General features: G+C 43.5%; 1 protein-coding gene across 4 annotated transcripts in view; it reads left to right on the forward strand.

The window, feature by feature from the left end:
- Positions 1-17,804, forward strand: part of SPI (BEACH-DOMAIN HOMOLOG A1) — a 29,119-nt gene that overhangs the window by 8,189 nt on the left and 3,126 nt on the right. For 3 of the 4 annotated variants that reach the window (XM_078573435.1, XM_078573437.1, XM_078573436.1), the window contains exons 7-18: positions 4,200-4,376; positions 5,535-5,726; positions 6,191-6,256; positions 6,565-6,679; positions 6,775-7,916; positions 8,024-8,729; positions 9,196-9,301; positions 9,370-10,478; positions 10,724-12,374; positions 12,476-15,421; positions 16,231-16,539; positions 17,490-17,796. In XM_078573435.1, coding sequence (XP_078429561.1) covers positions 4,200-4,376; positions 5,535-5,726; positions 6,191-6,256; positions 6,565-6,679; positions 6,775-7,916; positions 8,024-8,729; positions 9,196-9,301; positions 9,370-10,478; positions 10,724-12,374; positions 12,476-15,421; positions 16,231-16,539; positions 17,490-17,796 — 8,826 coding nt within the window. Of the gene's footprint in view, positions 1-4,199; positions 4,377-5,499; positions 5,727-6,190; positions 6,257-6,564; positions 6,680-6,774; positions 7,917-8,023; positions 8,730-9,195; positions 9,302-9,369; positions 10,479-10,723; positions 12,375-12,475; positions 15,422-16,230; positions 16,540-17,489; positions 17,797-17,804 lie in introns of those variants that run through there. The other variant, XM_078573438.1, reaches the window with a different exon arrangement.

The following is a 17,804-nucleotide window of genomic DNA, read 5'->3' on the forward strand; positions in this document are numbered from 1 at the left end:
TCGCGGCTATCTTCTCCTTCACCTCCCACGGTTGGACTTGGTTGGGATGGGTGTGTTGTCCTGTTCCCGGCGGGCTCTGCCCGACTCTCAGGCCTCTTCGTAAGCAGCGCAGCGAAATTCTGCCCCTGAGAGTCCGGGGTAACCCCGAACCGGCTCTCGGCCTGCAAGATAGCACCTATAGCTTCCTCCAGCGATGGTAGCTTCTCTCTGTGAAGGAGCTGACTCCTCACAGACTCATACACGGAATTCAGTCCCATTAGGAACGTAAAAATCCGTTGCTTCAAGATGTACTGGCGTTCCACTGATTGTGGATTCTGCGTAGGCCACAGATGGTCGATTTCCCTCCAGATTGCCTTCAGCCGAGAGGAGTATTGTCGGACATTTTCACCCCCTTGCCATGCTAGAGACTCCTGCGCCTTCAGCTCATAGATCCGCCAGTCGTGTGACTGCTCGGCGGTGTACCTCTGGATCTCATCCCACAATTCCTTTACTGTATCACAGTACAGGAAGTCCCTTCTCATCTCAGGTGTCATAGACCGCAACATCCAACCTAAAATGAGGGATTCTTCCGCTTTCCATTTCTTGAAATCAGCAACAGCAGGGCTTCTGGGAAGATCAGTCAAGTGATCTCCCAGAAAACAACCATAAACAGTAAGAGTGACCATTTTGGACCACTCAAACATGTTTCCTCCATCGAACTTCACCTCTGCAGGAGGAAAGACGATTGCAGATCTCCCTAACTCTACATTCAACCCACTTGCTTCCCCAGCCCTGACTCCAGGGTCATCCTGCACCAGTCCAGGTGTACCCTGGGTTGAGTTTTCATCTCCTAGGTTTGCAATGTGTGAACTGGAGATCGAAAAACTTGAGAACTCCCTCTAGAGCTCGAACTACTGCAGAACAACTGCTGCAGGAGGACTAGAACTACAGCAGAAGGATCAACTCTGATACCATGTTAGACCTTGAAGGAGGTTAGGAGAGGTGAGAGGGATGGTGCTCCAGCCAGAGGCAGCGCCTGAGAGGGAAGCCAGTTGAATAGAAAAAAAAGAGAAAAGTACTTCAGCTTGGCGGCTAGGGTTTGGGGTCCTTTAAAGGGCCCCCATACAGGTGTCCCACGTGTGGGCTCATTAGTGAGGCTCGCACGTGGGAGAAACATGAGTTTGAGTAAAATAAAAGAAAGAAAGAAAGAAACTTCCATGTGGGCCACTTATATACTGTGGTCCACTCACAGTGGAGAGAGAGAGAAAGAGAGGGAAAATTGAGAGATCTTCAGGTGCTACTGTTCAACAATAAGTTAGGCCAATAAGGTGACACTACTAGAGGTAAATGGCGAAAATGGGAATAACTGTAATGAAATGATCATAGGCTGACACCCCCTCAAGTAGGATTTTTTTTAAGTAAAACTGGAAAGAACACTCGAGGTCGGTGATCAACCCTCAACTCGTAAAATTTATGAACGTAAAACACAAAAGTGACAAGATTGGCCTGGCCCCTGCCCTTCACTCCCTCTCAAATTAGTATGAAAGAGAACTCCTGACATCATGCGGATGCTGTCTGTCAAGGCAACACTTCCCTTAAACACAGCCTTATTGTGGTGTAGCCATATCGCTTATAGCACTGGTATGATATTTCCCCTCATCATTTGTCCCCTATATGGGCCTCCTTGGATAGAGCCCTGGAAGGTCTCGTCCGTAGCCTCATCCACCCTTGGAGCTTCAGCAAGACCCATGTCGCCTGGGCAGAAGGATACTCAAAGAAAAGGTGAGAACAGTCTTTGTTGCCCATTATACGCATAGGACATTCTGGCCTATGTGTACATTTGGTTTTGGAAGACTTGTGTCACAGTGCGCTGCCTTCTGAGAAATCATCCAAAAATCCTCACCTTTAACGGAACATTCTGTTTCCACATTAGTTTGTAAGTGTGAATTTGATACAGTCAGATCTTGAAGTGATTTAATCCACGACAAGAATGCCACTTCCGTATTAAGAAATACGTAACCGTTAAAGAACATCCTGACATAGAGATCCCGATCAAGGACAATGGAAGTGAGAGATTTGTTTTTTTTTTGAAGAAAATAAGGAAGACCACCCAGAGCGGTGGTCAACCTGATGCTATTAATATATGAAGCTGTGTATAATCCATATACAAACTGACCAAAATGGTCTGTCATTCACCTCTCTCCAAACCAAAAAAATATTAGCGCCTTAACGTCCTGAAGGACATTCTCCATGGAAGCCTTCTTCACCTTGAATACCACTTCATTACAGTGCGGCCATATTGCCCAGAGCACCACGAGGAGTCTCCCCTAATCCAGTTTGCTCCTGTATCTTCCATCACCAGCTGAGGCCCAAAATGCCTCATTGAAGGACACATCCGGCCCCGCCAACTGTTGCAATGCCCATATTCCCTGGGCAAAGAGACATGTGAAGAATAAGTGGGAGCAGTCTTCATCGTCTCTGGCACACATAGGCACTCTGGGGAAGCCGTCGGGACCCATCTCTTGCGTAGGACTTTTGTAACCAATCGTCGCCGCCTCAACAACCAGCTAAAGAGCCTCACCTTGAGAGGGATTTTTTGTTTCATCAACATGGAGCTTGTGTTGCTGATTGCTGAATCCTCCATGTAGGCCTCTTTTGATGATTGCTGAAACCTGTTTCCCCTCTGATCTTCATATAGGCCTCTTTTACCAAAAAAGATGTCCCTTGCCACACCCATCCATAACGTGACTCCCTCGCCGGGCTAAGATGGCGGAGTACCAGTTGCATCTTCATAAACTCCAAAAACTTCATAAACTCCCTTAAAAATTTTGCGATAGAATTTCTGTTTCAAGAAACAAGTCCACTTTTTTTGCAGATCAAGATGATTATGCATCTCTATCTGTGACCAGATGTCCACTTTAATATTTTAAAACCGTTAAAATATGCAGTGTCCATTAATTCTGTATCTAGGTGTGGTAGATATGCACGAAGAGAACCTTCCTGCTGTAAATTCATGAGTCAGCTCAATGTCGTTCCTTTCCCTGTAACGGAAAGTTGACTTTCTGGCCATGATTTAAAGTCTTGCTTATCTCAGAAAGGATATCTGTCATCTGTCAATTGATACCATTCTAGTGGATCACCCTCCAGACATGGCATGACTTGTTGCTGTTGCTTTCTCTCTGACTGTGGGTTCAGCAGTCAGTAATATTCCACATGTCTGATCCATCCTTCATTAGCTATGCTCCGAGGCTCTTGTCGATGCCCATCAGTCGTCTGTGAACTTGAGCTTGAACCTTGGACAGTTAGTAAATTTATTCCGACATGGAATGCAGTTGGTTCAACTTTCGTTTTTGGAGATCAATCTGCCTTGCACCTTGTGATCATCCGTGGCTGGAGCTCTAATTCTGATAATAGTGATTAACACCTTAATCATGAAGTAGTTGACATAACCTGAATGTGATGAAGAGATTTGTGTAATCCCTGCCGTGGCCTTCAGGTTGGCCCCTCCATTATTCTTCTAATCCATGGACAGGACTGGAGGATGGCCTTGTTACGGAAGACCATCATCAGACAATCAATGCGTGCTTGATGAACTGAATCATGAATTCTGTGTAAGAATTTGAGTCTTGACCAGATCATAGAAGCAAGAACTGAGAAGGCCGGATTGGTGCCTGAAGGTAGAAGGCTGGAGAATGTATGACAAAAGTCATGGTTCATGGGAGACCCTTTATTTATAGCTCCCGAGGTTCGGAAGTGCGATCAAATTTTGGTCGTTTCCTTTAAAGTGCCTATGGTATATAACTGATGAGCACTTCAACTTGTCTGGCGTTAATCAAGATTGTTTGAAGTGCACGTGACCTGTTGATTGATCCCGATGAATATCCTATTGTGATCAGATATTTTTTAAGATACTGTGAAAACGGTAGCATTGATCTCCTAAAGTATTTTTGTTCTATCCATACACTAGGTCGTTTGATAAATATTTTTATGGTAATATCAAACTTCACTCTGAGGCTTTATTGCTGTCTAACTAAGACGTATTATTGTCATAGATCTTTTTTATTTTTCTTTTGACTGTTGGATAATTTTTTTCAGCACGTATTATTCATGGTAATTTTGAGTGAAATAACGGTTTGTATTTATAGAGTTTCTTTTTACTATGAGCCGGTTTCTGGACTAGTTTGGACTAAAATTTAATAATGGTTGTATCTTTATGACAGCCAATGGATAAACAACCTTTATTGGATTCTGGTGTTCTGTGTTGCCTCATCCGTATCCTCAGTGCCCTTTTGAATCTTGTGGACCAAAGCCAAGATCGAACCATGGAAAGCTCAGAACTGCCTGACTCAAGTGTTTCTGACAATGATAGGAACCCTGCTTTCATGCACCAGCTTGAGGTAGCTTATTTGGATTGTCTCATGGACAGATTTATTTTTGGAGAACTGAAAAGTTATTTGAATTCTAATATTTCATCCTTTTCTGTCGTATCTTTGAAAGCCCTCAAAGATTTTTTTTTGAGATTGTCTATTGGAACATTTAATTTTATTTCTACTTCTGAGCCCTTTATCTGACCTCCAGTTGTTGTAATAAAACATTATTATAAATAAAAACCGGGGAGATGGCGAGGTTTATAAAGTAGGATAAAATATGCTTGATTTGAAGCAAGCTATGTACATGTATACGAACTACCTGGCTGATGTTAAGTTGCTGGTTACTAGCTTACAAACAGAGAAGCTACGAAAGCATGGCCATGAATTAGGATGTAAACAAAGTATATAAGGAAAATTGAATAAAAAGAGGATACTTTTTTCTTATATGCTGAAACTAGTGGTCTTTGTGTCATTTATTCATATAAATCCAGCTTCTTTTGTTTCAGTTGATAAAATATTAAAAACTATCCGTTGTATTTCAAAAGAGAGGAGTATTGATATATCCCACTGGAATTAACTATCATTCCTTCGGTAAATCCTTCCAATGGTGGATAAAAGAAAATTAGTGTTTTGTTTCTGGAATCCATCTGCCATACTAAAATTTCTTTTGTTTTTACGTTACCAAAATCTCTCTCATCAACAGTTAAGTTAAAGACCTTAGGATTGGATTCGTGGTAGCTGATCTTTGCTAATTTGTGAGATCATATGGAGATCTGGATGGCATTGCTCTGATGTCTGCTTTCTAACCGGTAGATGACAAGAAGCACAATCTCATGTTTGCTTATATTCTAAGCTAAAAAATTCTCTCAATTAACTGTTTCTACCTTTTCCCTCCATACTTTAATAATATATTTTGATCTTCTTTCTATCTATGCCTGCAAGGTGTTTCACATTCTTGAGAAACACAGTTCTGATGACATCTTTGTAATCTCCTGGTCTTGGCTGTTTATGATGTTTTTGTCAAATAGCCGAATGGGTGAATAATACATTTTTGTTGACGGGACTTTATAACATTTTGACTGACTCAACATTTAAATTTTTAAGCCTCATCCTGTAGAAACTGTAGTTGGTGGTTCTGACTTGGATGAAGGCTTTTGGTTTGTTTGATTATGCTTGGAATTCTAGGTCGAGGGGATTGTGGTGCATATTATGAAGGCGTTGGCTAGCCATCCTTCAGCTGCTGCTGGCTTAATAGAGGATGATTCCCTTCAGCTTTTGTTTCACATGGTTGCGACGGGCTCTCTGACTGCTTTTACACGCTTCAGGGAGGGGCTTGTCCCTTTGCATACTATTCAGCTGCATCGGCACGCAATGCAGGTATGGTAGTGCGAGATTATTTCTTCTGCCCACTATTTTTAGGGTTTGGCACTCATCAACGTCAGTGCCAACGCCATGAACCTCTTTGACATTGGAAATGTTGTTGATGAATTCTGGGGTGGTTGACGTTGATGGTTGTTGATGAAGGGATTGCACCGCCGGTTGACTGTGTCAGTCAACATCAGCCACCAACTTAAAATTTTAGTTTTAAAAAATGATCAACCAGTAGTCAACGTCAACTGGCCTAGCTGACTGTGAGGACCCATTAATGTTGGTGACGTCATTGGATCAACCTACATCCACGTCACATGTCAACTGCACACGTCAATGTCATCAGGACAAGCTGAACCGTAATCAATGTTATTAGCAAAATCACATAATGTTGTAGACTCAGAATTTTGAATGGGAGTCTGAATAATAGATAACAAAACACATTAATTATCTAACTATCTAGCATTTGACAGATTCTTGGGCTTCTACTGGTCAACGATAATGGTAGCACGGCCAAATACATACAAAAGCATCACTTGGTAAGCCATGCTACTGACAATGTTTTTTTTTCTTCTTTTGGGCTTTGGTGCATAATCACTCTCTTTCTTGTAATTTTTATGGACTGATGGTCAATGTGGCTCTTTTTTGCATTTTTTTCTGGTTTTTTTACGAAGTCTATTTTTCTGTTTTTCTAACTTCTTGCGTGGTGATTTCCACTTTGCCTCTCTCCTGGATTTCACAATATTCAAACCAGGCATAATAGTATCAACTTTGATAATGAAGTAATTTGATTTGAAGTGTTGTGATGAATTTCTTCATGTTTTACGACTCCCCCATTTCTTTGCAGATTAAAGTTCTATTAATGGCAGTTAAGGATTTTGATCCGGTAACCGGTGACTCTGCTTATACCATGGGGATAGTTGACTTACTGTTGGAGTGTGTAGAACTGTCGTGTAGACCAGGTACTTTTATTTTCGTTTATTTCTTTTTAATTCAACATCGTTGATTTATCAAGCTATTTACATTCGGACAAACTTTTGTTCTGATGAACTTGCAGAAGCTGGATCCACTCGGCTCAAGGTAGACATTCACAATGCACATGGGTATCAGTTCCTCGTTCAGTTTGCTCTTAAGCTGTCTTCTTTGAAGCAAAACCAGAGTTCACAGAGTGCTCATCCCGAACCCAGCTCAATCCATGAGAGGAAAGATTCTGTCAAGTGGGGGAACACTTCTCCTCGAGAGCTCTCTCCTTCTCTCTCTAGACTGCTTGATGTTCTTGTGAACTTATCCCAAACAGGTCCTCCTGAACATGCAGCTGCTGACACTGGAATAGGGTCAATGCTATCTTTTGGCAAGATTGGAGGTCATAACCGTAGTCGCACGCCTTCCAGTGACCGAGTTGGCGATGAACTCTGGGAAAAGAGCAACGCCAAGGTCCGTGATCTAGAGGCGATTCAAATGCTTCAGGACATCTTTCTCAAGGCAGAGAATGTAGACCTGCAGGCTGAGGTGCTCAATAGAATGTTTAAGATATTCTCTAGTCATCTCGAGAATTACAAGTTGTGCCAGCAGTTAAGGACGATGCCCCTCTTTATACTGAACATGACCGGATTTCCCTCATCATTGCAAGAAAGTATACTCAAGATTTTAGAATATGCCGTCACTGTTGTAAATTGCATTCCTGAACAGGAGTTACTTTCTCTTTGCTGCTTGCTTCAACAACCGATTTCTGGTGGTTTGAAACGTACAATTCTTTCGTTCTTCGTCAAGCTTGTGTCGTTTGACCAACAGTACAAGAAAATACTGCGAGAAGTTGGCGTTTTAGAAGTTTTGATGGATGACCTGAAGGAACATAACTTTGTGTCGGGAGTAGAACATCAGCGCAGAGGTTCAGTCAGCTTAGAGAGGAAACCTAGCTCTGAAAACTTTATCAAACATCTTGACAACAAGGACGCCATTCTTTCTTCCCCAAAGATCATCTTTTCGAATTCAGGACGGTTTCATGTTTTTGAAGATGAGAGCACGGTCGCTGTGGCTTGGGACTGCCTTGCTACTTTGCTGAAAAAAGTGGAAGCAAATCAATCTCTATTTAGATCCTTAAATGGATTCACAACCGCTCTTACATTCTTGGCATCAGAGATTCACCGAAGTGGAGCTCTTCGCTTGTTATCATCTCTTATCATTGAAGATACTATGCAGGTGCATATAATTGTCATCATCATTATTTAATTATTGTTGTTGTCATCCTTATTCTTCTCTATTTGGGATATTTTTAAGTGTTTTTGTGTTATCTTGGTTTATTTCAGACTCATAATGAGGAGCTGGGGGCAATAATTGATATTTTAAAAAGTGGGATTGTGACCAATTCTCTGGGAACTCAGTACAAACTTCAAACTGATGCTACGTGTGACATTTTTGGACTATTGTGGCGTGTACTTGTCTCCAACAGTGCAGCGCAGAGGGTTTTTGGAGAAGTGACTGGGTTTTCCCTTTTACTCACCACTCTTCACAGTTTCCAGAGCGATAATGATGACAGTGAAAGCTTTCAATCATCTCTAGCGGCTCACATGAAAGTTTCATCTTTTTTATTCCGTGCTGTTACGGCTGGTGTTGTCAATAATGCCACCAATCGTATCCGGCTGCACATAATCATGTCATCTCAGACGTTTTATGATCTCTTATGTGAGTCTGGTTTGTTATGCGTGGATATGGAGAAGCAAATGATTCAGTTACTGCTTGAAGTCGCTCTTGAAACTGTACTTCCTCCGTCCAGTAGTTTATCAGGCGATAAAGGGTCAACCTTGACTTCTGATGAAGGGCAACATGTAAATTTCCTCTCACTAGAATCTAATACCTCAACGAGCAGCTTCAGAGTTTACAATGCCAGTGCGGTGGGGGTGTTGCTTCGAGCCTTGTTAATCTTTACCCCCAAGGTACAGTTGGAGCTGCTTGCATTCATAGAAAAGCTGGCGATTGCTGGCTCGTTTAACCAGGAGAACTTAACGTCTATTGGTATGAATCTATCTGTCTATATATCATTCTTTTTATCTGTACCTATCTTTCAATCCATCTATCTGTTTATCTATCCTTCTATCTCGTTATCTCTCTCTTGACCTATTTATCTACCACCGTATCCATCTTTCTATCTATCACAGCATATATTTATTGGTCTATCTTGCGCCTATCTATATATGCATTTATCTGTCCATCAATTTTCTATCTATCTGCCTATCCATCTATCTTTCTATCTATCTATCTATCTATCCATCTATCACAATTTCATTCATAAAAAAAATCTATCACTATACACATTATTATTTATCTATCTTAGTTCTAAATATATATATCTTTGCATCTATCCATATATCTATCTCCCTATCAATCTACCTACCTACCTACTTATGTATGCCAATCTATTTCTATCTATCTTGTAAATATCCTCATGGGAACACCATTCTTGGCATTGGCTGCAAAACAGGTTGCATCGGAATTCTGCTGGAGAAAGTCAGCCCATTTATCATGGGAACACCTTCTCCATTGCTGACACGAGCTTTGCGCATTATAGAGCTGCTTGGGGCTTATAGGTAACCTGCTATCACCACAGGAAAGAAGATTTTCCCTCTTATATCTGCGTCTCATCTTCCCTTGACAGGATATCTACCCTGGAGCTTCGGGAAATTTTGAGATACATCCTTCAGACGAAGTCCACTGATTCCGGTCATTGTCTCGTGAAAATGATGGAACGATTGATTCAAGTGGACGACACTATGTCTGACAATGCGCCCATATCATCCTATCTAGAGATGGACATGAGCAGGACAGGTTATGGATCCGTGCAGGTATCACTGGGAGAAAGAACGTGGCCTCCTGCTGCTGGATATTCCTTCGTTTGCTGGTTCCAGTATCAGATTAGGGCCTCGGCTGAAGAACAAAGATACTCTCTTATAACAACCACAGGTTTGAGACCTGCGTTCAGTAGGCAGCAGTCTGGAGGTTTCATTCTCCGTCTTTTCTCTGTGGGAGCCGTCGATGATGCCAACACATTCTACTCGGAACTTGTCGTCCGCGAGAACGGGATGCTTACACTTTCCACCAGTAGCTCCTCCACTTTATCCTTTGACGATGTTCGTCTGGAGGAAGGTAAGTGGCATCATCTTGCAGTTGTTCATAGTAAACCCAATTCACTGGCCGGGTTGTTTCAGCCTAGTACGGCATATCTCTTTGTCGATGGAAGTTTAAGGCACACAGGGCGGCTTGGGTATTCACTTTCTCCACTTGGAAGACCGTTGCAGGTAGTTATAGGGACGCCTGCATCTCACGTCAGAGTTGATAATTTTTCGTGGAGGTTTCGGTCGTGCTATCTGTTTGAGGAGGTGTTGACTCCTGGAAGTATATATTTTATGTACATTCTTGGAAGAGGGTATAGAGGGATATTTCAAGATGTGGATCTGTTGCAGTTTGTCCCAGACCAAGCCTGCAGTGGTGAGAACATGTATATTATGGACTCTCTTGATGCTGATGTGGCTGTTGCTTCCACTGGACAGAAGTACGATGCCATTGGTAAGCAGGGAAGTGGCAAAGTCAACAGAAGTGGTGTTACTTGGGATATTGAAAGACTGGGGACCTTTTCTTCACAACTATCTGGCAGAAAACTCATCTTTGCATTTGATGGAACCTCATCGGAGGCATCCAAAGTATCTGGAATGCGGTCTCTCTTGAATCTGGTTGATCCAATGTCCTCTGCTGCATCTCCAATCGGAGGTATGTTTCATATTTTGTTGCATTTAATGTAAGAAATGAAACCTCCCTCCTATCTAATTTTTCTCTTGAAAGAAGAAACCCTCCTGCCTAATTGAGCTGGTGTTTGCTTGACATAGCCTGTTTCATCTATCCCTTCATTCTATCAACTCTGGATTTATCTTCACCACAGTCCAACTTGTAATAAGTTTTCTATTACTACTGGCTTACGTGATTTCATCTGTTTCCTCCCATAACAATGGGTGCAGGAATTCCACGCTATGGTCGTTTGCATGGAAACTGTTATGTTTGTCAGCAATGTGTTATCGGAGAAAGCATTCGAACTCTTGGTGGGATACCTGTGATTCTTGCCTTGATCGAAGCATCTGAGACTCGGGAGATGCTTCACATGTCATTATCTTTACTCTCTTGTGCGCTCCATCAGAACCCCCAAAATGTTGAGGACATGCAAATGTACAGAGGCTACCATTTACTGGCTATATTCTTGCACCGGAGAATGCCCTTATTCGACATGCAGTCCCTCGACATATTCTTTAGGATCGCAGCCTGTGAAGCGATCCTTCCCGAGGCACAGAAATTGCCTACAAACAGGGCCTTTTCCGCGCCAAATATTTCAACTAGCCCTGATACAAGCCTTGATTACTTCTCTTCACTCAAGTTTTCTGATGACGTTTCTTCCACTGGGTCTCAGGGGGATCTGGATGATATATCTGTACAGAAAGATTCTTTTGGTCGTCTCTCTGAGCTTGAAAGCAGTGAGCTCGAAGGTGGCGATTCCTCGAACTGTGTAGTTCTGTCGAATGCAGACATGGTAGAGCACGTTCTGCTTGACTGGACTTTGTGGGTCACTGCTCCTGTGCCAATTCAGCTAGCGCTGCTAGGGTTCCTTGAGCGGATGGTATCCATGCACTGGTACAGAAATCACAACCTCACTATACTCAGGCGGATAAACCTTGTGCAACATTTGCTGGTGACGTTGCAGAGGGGTGACGTGGATGTTCACGTACTTGAGAAATTAGTTGTCCTTCTTGGCGTGATCTTGGAGGATGGTTTCTTGGCCTCTGAACTGGAGATTGTGGTTAGATTCGTTATCATGACGTTTGACCCTCCTCAGTTAGGGTCTCGCCTTCAGATTACTCGAGAAGCCATGGGAAAACACGTAATCGTGCGAAACATGTTGCTGGAAATGTTGATTGAGCTGCAGGAAACTATAAAATCCGAAGAGTTGCTTGAACAGTGGCACAAGAATGTGTCGTCCAAGTTGATCACTTACTTTCTAGATGAAGCTGTCCATCCTACCAGTATGAGATGGATAGTGACCCTTCTTGGAGTCTGTCTCGCTTCTTCCCAAAACTTTTCACTGAAATTCCGCAGCAGTGGAGGTTACCAGGGTTTGACCCGCGTGCTCCCCAGTTTCTTTGACTCGCCAGAAATATATTATATCTTATTTTGCTTGGTATTTGGGAAGAGCGTTTACCCCAGGTTGCCGGAAGTCCGAATGGGAGATTTCCATTCTCTCATGCCGGGAGATGGGAGTTATGTTGAGCTCAAGTTTGTGGATCTCTTGGATTCTGTGATTTGCATGGCTAAGTCAACGTTTGACAGGTTGAGCTTCCAGTCCATTCTTGCTCAGAAACGCGGGAGCACTTCAAACATCGAAATCTTGGTGGCTGGTCTTGGAGAGATTGAGAATGATAACGCGGTTGACCTTCATGCTGAAGCACTGAAGCATAAGACATCTGCTCGTTTAATGGGAGGAGAGGCGTCTGCTCCTGCTGCAGCTACGTCTGTGCTGAGGTTCATGGTTGACTTGGCCAAGATGTGTCCACCATTTTCCACGGCATGCAGGCGCTTGGAATTTTTAGAAAGTTGTATTGAACTTTACTTTTCATGCGTGAGGTATGATGTTTCATTCTTTTTTATTTCAGAATCAGATATTAAGATTAAATGATTGCATATTGAGAGGCCCCGTTTTACACTTTTGTTTTTTTTTACTGCAGGGCAGATTCTGCGTTGAAGATGGTGAAAGATATCTTCAGAACTTCTGATGATGGGCCATTCAATGATTCGGAGGACTGTAACAATGGTTTCTTCAACTTTTCTCATGAAGAAAAATCGTCCAACTCCACAGGGCAGAGACAATCAAGCCCTGGGGTTCCAAATGACGCTCCAGATGAGCATCTAGCTGAGATTCCTAAATCATCTGCGGACATCGAAAAGATTCCTTCCCCTAGTGTTGCATCTCATCAAGATAGCAGCTTCCATGACTCCAGCGTTGGGACAGATCACACTCCTTTCAAAGATTCACTCTCTTCTTTGTCTGTTCCGAATCTGGATTCCCCTCTCTCCCCTGAAAGGACAAGCTCCAAAGCAGCTTTGGCCCCTTCATCTACTGTGCTAGCGCTGACTTCTTGGCTTGGAAGCAAAGGAAGCCAAACCGACCCAAAAGCCCATCCCCTTGGCAGTGGTGCTCTATCTATGGCTTCTTCGGCATCTGGGACTGAGTTTGATCTGTTACTGGATCAAAGGGTCAACTCTCCCGGAAAATCTATGCCCGCTCTTGCAATCCTCATTAACCCAAAACTATTACTGGATGCTGACGATTCAGGATATGGAGGGGGGGCGTGTTCAGCTTCTGCAGCTGCAGTTCTGGACTTTATTGGAATTGTACTAGCAGACATTGTCTCAGAGCACATAAAAGGTTCTCAGTACGTCGAAACCATCTTGGAAACAGTCCCTAGTTCTGCGGATGCAGACACTGCTCTAGTTTTCCAGGGCTTGTGCCTGAGTAGGGTTATGAACTCTCTGGAACGTCGTCTGATCCGTGACGATGAAGAAGATGAGAAGAAGCTGGACAAGAGCCGTTGGTCTGTAAACCTGGACTCTCTCTGTTCAATGATTGTTGATCGTGTTTATATGGGTGGTTTTCCGAGGCCAAGTGGGGTGTTGAGAACATTGGAGTTTTTGCTCTCCATGCTGCAGCTGGCCAACAAAGACGGCCGAATTGAGGATGCCATGCCAGCCGGAAATGTCCTTCTCTCTATCACAAGGGGAACCAGACAGTTGGAAGCTTACATGCAGGCGCTTCTTAAAAGCACGAACCGCATGATCATGTTCTTTTTTCTGCCATGGTTTTTGGCTTCCATTCAGGAAGATGAATTACTTTCCCGCCTGGGTCTTCAAAGCGAGGCCAAGTCCTGTAATGCCCTTGTGACTGGGTATGCTTCAGGTGATGACGCTGATATTGACATCTGCACCATCCTCAAGCTGTTGATTGCCCACAAACGCCTGATGTTCTGCCCCAGCAACATTGACACAGATCTAATGTGTTGCCTTTGTAAGAACTTAATCTGTCTACTCCAAGATCAAAGACAGAACGTCAGGAACTTTGCAGCAGAAATCATGCGGCATCTGCTGTCGCACCGATTGCAGGCAATGGAGGATCTGCTAGTGTCAAAGGCCCACCAGGGTCCTCAAAACATGGACCTTGTTCGCGGTGGTTTTGACCAATTGCTGGTCAAAGGAGGCACTTCTCAGTTCTTCGACTGGTTCCAGGACTCTAAGCAGACGATCAGCAATGTTCTAGACCAGTGTGCGTCTATAATGTGGACCCAGTATGTCGCGGGGGCCTCTAAGTTTCCTGGAATCAGAGTTAAGGGCATGGACACCCGCCGAAAGAAGGAGCTGGGCAAGAAACTAAGAGACAATTCCAAGCTGGAGTCACGGCACTGGGAGCAGATCAATGAGCGGAGATACGCCCTCGACCTGGTTCGTGAGGCGATGTCGACAGAGTTGAGGGTCATTCGCCAGGACAAGTATGGGTGGGTTCTCCATGCTGAGAGCGAGTGGCAGACTCATCTCTTGCAGTTGGTCCACGAGCGGGGGATCTTCCCCATCCAGATATCCTCATCAGAGCCGGAATGGCAGCTCTGCCCCATCGAAGGGCCTTACCGGATGCGCAAGAAGCTTGAACGCTGCAAGCATAAGCTCGAAGAGATCCAGAGCCTTCTCAGCAGCGGCCTGAGGACTGAGCAGAGAAATAGAGTCAAGGAGACATTCGTCGGTGAGTTGGGCACCTCGGAGTCAGACTCAGAGCCCTTCTCCTATCTTGATAATGACGGTCTAAGCGGCCGCGCAGATCCTAGGACTGACGACAGCAGGTATAATAATGATGATGAATCTCTGCTGTTCAAAGAGCCGGATCATGAAATGGGCTGGAATGATGACCAGGTCAGCAGCTCGACAACTGATGTCGGCCCCAGGTCTAGCTTTCATTCTATCCAGATGGCCGACAGCTTGGCTTCCAGGTCTGATGTGGCTTCACCGAGGCATTCCTCGGTCAAGCCTGGAGAGAGAAACCCAGATGAAAGGGTGGAGAGAGAGATACATGACAATGGAGAATACCTGATCAGGCCGTTTTTAGAGCCATCAGAGAGAATCAGATTCAAGTACAACTGCGAGCGTGTGGTGGGTCTGGACAAGCATGATGGGATATTCCTTATCGGAGATCTGCGACTCTACGTCATTGAGAATTTTTACATCGATGACTCTGGGTGCATATGCGAGAAGGAAAGCGAGACTGAGCTCTCGGTGATTGACCAAGCTCTTGGGGTCAAGAAAGACATCACTGGAGTTGACTTTCAGCTAAAGTCAACTTCGTCTTGGGGGTCAACGGTGAAGACGTTGGTCGGCGGGAGGGCGTGGGCGTACAGCGGGGGTGCATGGGGGAAGGAGAAGGCATGTAAAAGCAGCAACATGCCTCATCCGTGGCACATGTGGAAGCTCGATGGTATTCATGAACTGCTCAAGCGGGATTATCAGTTGAGGCCGGTTGCTATCGAGATATTCAGCATGGACGGGTGTAATGATCTTCTTGTCTTTCACAAGAGGGAGAGGGAAGAAGTCTTTAAGACCCTGGTGGCCATGAATCTCCCCCGGAACAGCATGTACATGCCTTTAATTTTTATCTTCCCTGCTTTATTATTTTTCGACGCTTTAATTAAAAATTATATCGTAGAATATTCTAAACGCTGATTTTCTCCTAACGATAGTGGTTTTAATGAAAAATTATTTCTTTAATTACCCTCTGGCTGGTTTACTACTTTTGATGCCACCTTTTAGTACCATAATTGAGAAAATGACTCTCTTAATGATTCATAGGTTGCTGTGAATTCTTTTATGAGCTGACTTTCGGAAAGTTACTCTAATCTTCTTGCGAACCTTTCCCTAGCGTACTTAAAAATTCATTGTTATCTTACGTGAAACCTAGCTTTCCTTATGATTCAGAAGCTTATGTGCATTCTCTTATGAGTCGGCCTTTCGCTGGTTTACTAATCCTCTAGAAACGTTTAAAAACTAAGGTCCTGAACGTTTAATTATTCGACTCAACTTCTTCGACGCGTTAACTTTTGCGGGTTCCAAATCTGTTGGCAATCTCTATGCTACTAATTTCAAATTATGGTCTCGTACGAATTCTTTTCTGTCTTGGAAATGCCATGAATGTTTTGAATGCATGTAGATGTATTTTTTTTCTTCATCTAACATCTGAACTAATATAACATCTGAAGTACTAGCTTTCTGAAAATTTTCGCATCATCTCCTCTTGAGAAATGAAAAAAATGAGCACTTTTGACCCATTTCCCACCACAGTTACCATTTATCATTTCCTTTGCCGTTTTTGCCTCTGCTTTGCCTTACTAAAGGGCAATAATGTTATTTTGCTAACAATCGATGAGCACGAGATGTCTTTTGACAGGCTGGACACGACAATATCGGGGACGTCAAGGCAGGAGAGTAATGAAGGAAGTCGGCTTTTCAAGCTGATGGCCAAGTCCTTCTCCAAGCGATGGCAAAATGGGGAAATCACTAATTTTCAGTATCTGATGCATCTGAATACCCTGGCTGGCCGCGGGTACAGCGATCTGACGCAGTATCCAGTCTTTCCTTGGGTCCTTGCAGACTATGAGAGCGAAGAACTGAACCTGGCGAACCCCAAGTCATTCCGTAAATTGAATAAGCCCATGGGTTGCCAAACCGCAGAGGGAGAAGATGAATTCCGAAAGAGGTGGGGATTGAAATTTCCTCTCCAATTTTTACTTTTGGGTCGATATTTTTGGTTTTTTTAGCGGTTAGATAGGAAGTCAATCATATGTTTTGATTTTTCCCGTTTGAAGTAGTTTTCGAGTTTTCGCTTCTGGGTTTATATTCTTTTATATACTTCTTAACGGTTATAGAGATAGTAAATCATATTTTTTTACTTGTACCAAGTGCAGATGGGGAAGGGGGGGGGTGATTTTTCTCATTTAAAGTGGTCTTCGAATTTTCATTACTGGGCCAGTGTTTTTTTCTTTTAAAATTTAGTGGTTATAGAAGTGCAAAGATGGGACATTTTCCCGTTTTAAGTGGTCTTCGAATTTCATGACGGGCATGGCATTTTTAATACCATTAAACGGTTAAATTCAAAAAGAAAATACTATTTAGCGGTTATAGAGGTAGCAAATTATCTTTCTTGGTGAAAAAAGATGGTGGAATTATATTATGTGCTGGTGCAAAATAGACAGGTTATCACATTACTTCTTTCTTTTTGTTCCATCTAACTAATAAGTTGCGGCGATCAGGTTGATCTAAGGGATCCTTGATTGCAATATTCCCTGATAAGTAATTGCCATCGATCTTGGATCACCGATTTTCCTTTGATTGCCAATCAGATCGTGTTTTTGCATCTTCCTTTGAGTCGCCCATCGTGATCAATCTAAAGTGGCCCATTGTGATTGCGATTGTCGATTTTTATATCGATCGGCTATTGTGATTGACCCTCTCTATCATGGCTGCACCATAAATCCAACCATCTTTGCACAAAAAAACCCAATTTTCAGTTTGGTTAAAGAGTAGATTTATACTTTCTGCATTGCTGGTGCGGGACAGCCAGATTATCCCATTATCCATTTCTTTTTGGTTTTATCCAACCATTGTTGCACCAAAGAAACCCAATTTCCATGTTGTATGCCTGTGCAGATACGAGAGCTGGGATGACCCTGACGTTCCTAAATTCCACTATGGATCACACTACTCGAGTGCGGGGATAGTGCTCTTCTATCTGCTGCGGCTTCCCCCCTTCAGCCTGGAGAACCAGAAGCTCCAGGGGGGTCAGTTTGATCACGCTGACCGCCTCTTCAACAGCGTCCGGGACACGTGGTTAAGCGCCGCCGGCAAAGGCAACACCTCTGACGTCAAGGAGCTCATCCCCGAATTCTTCTACCTCCCTGAATTCCTCCTCAACCGCTTCAACCTCGACCTCGGGGAGAAGCAGTCTGGCGAGAAGGTGATCCT

Source organism: Wolffia australiana, chromosome 4 (genome assembly GCF_029677425.1).
Source record: "Wolffia australiana isolate 7733 chromosome 4, ASM2967742v1".
NCBI lineage: Eukaryota > Viridiplantae > Streptophyta > Magnoliopsida > Alismatales > Araceae > Wolffia > Wolffia australiana.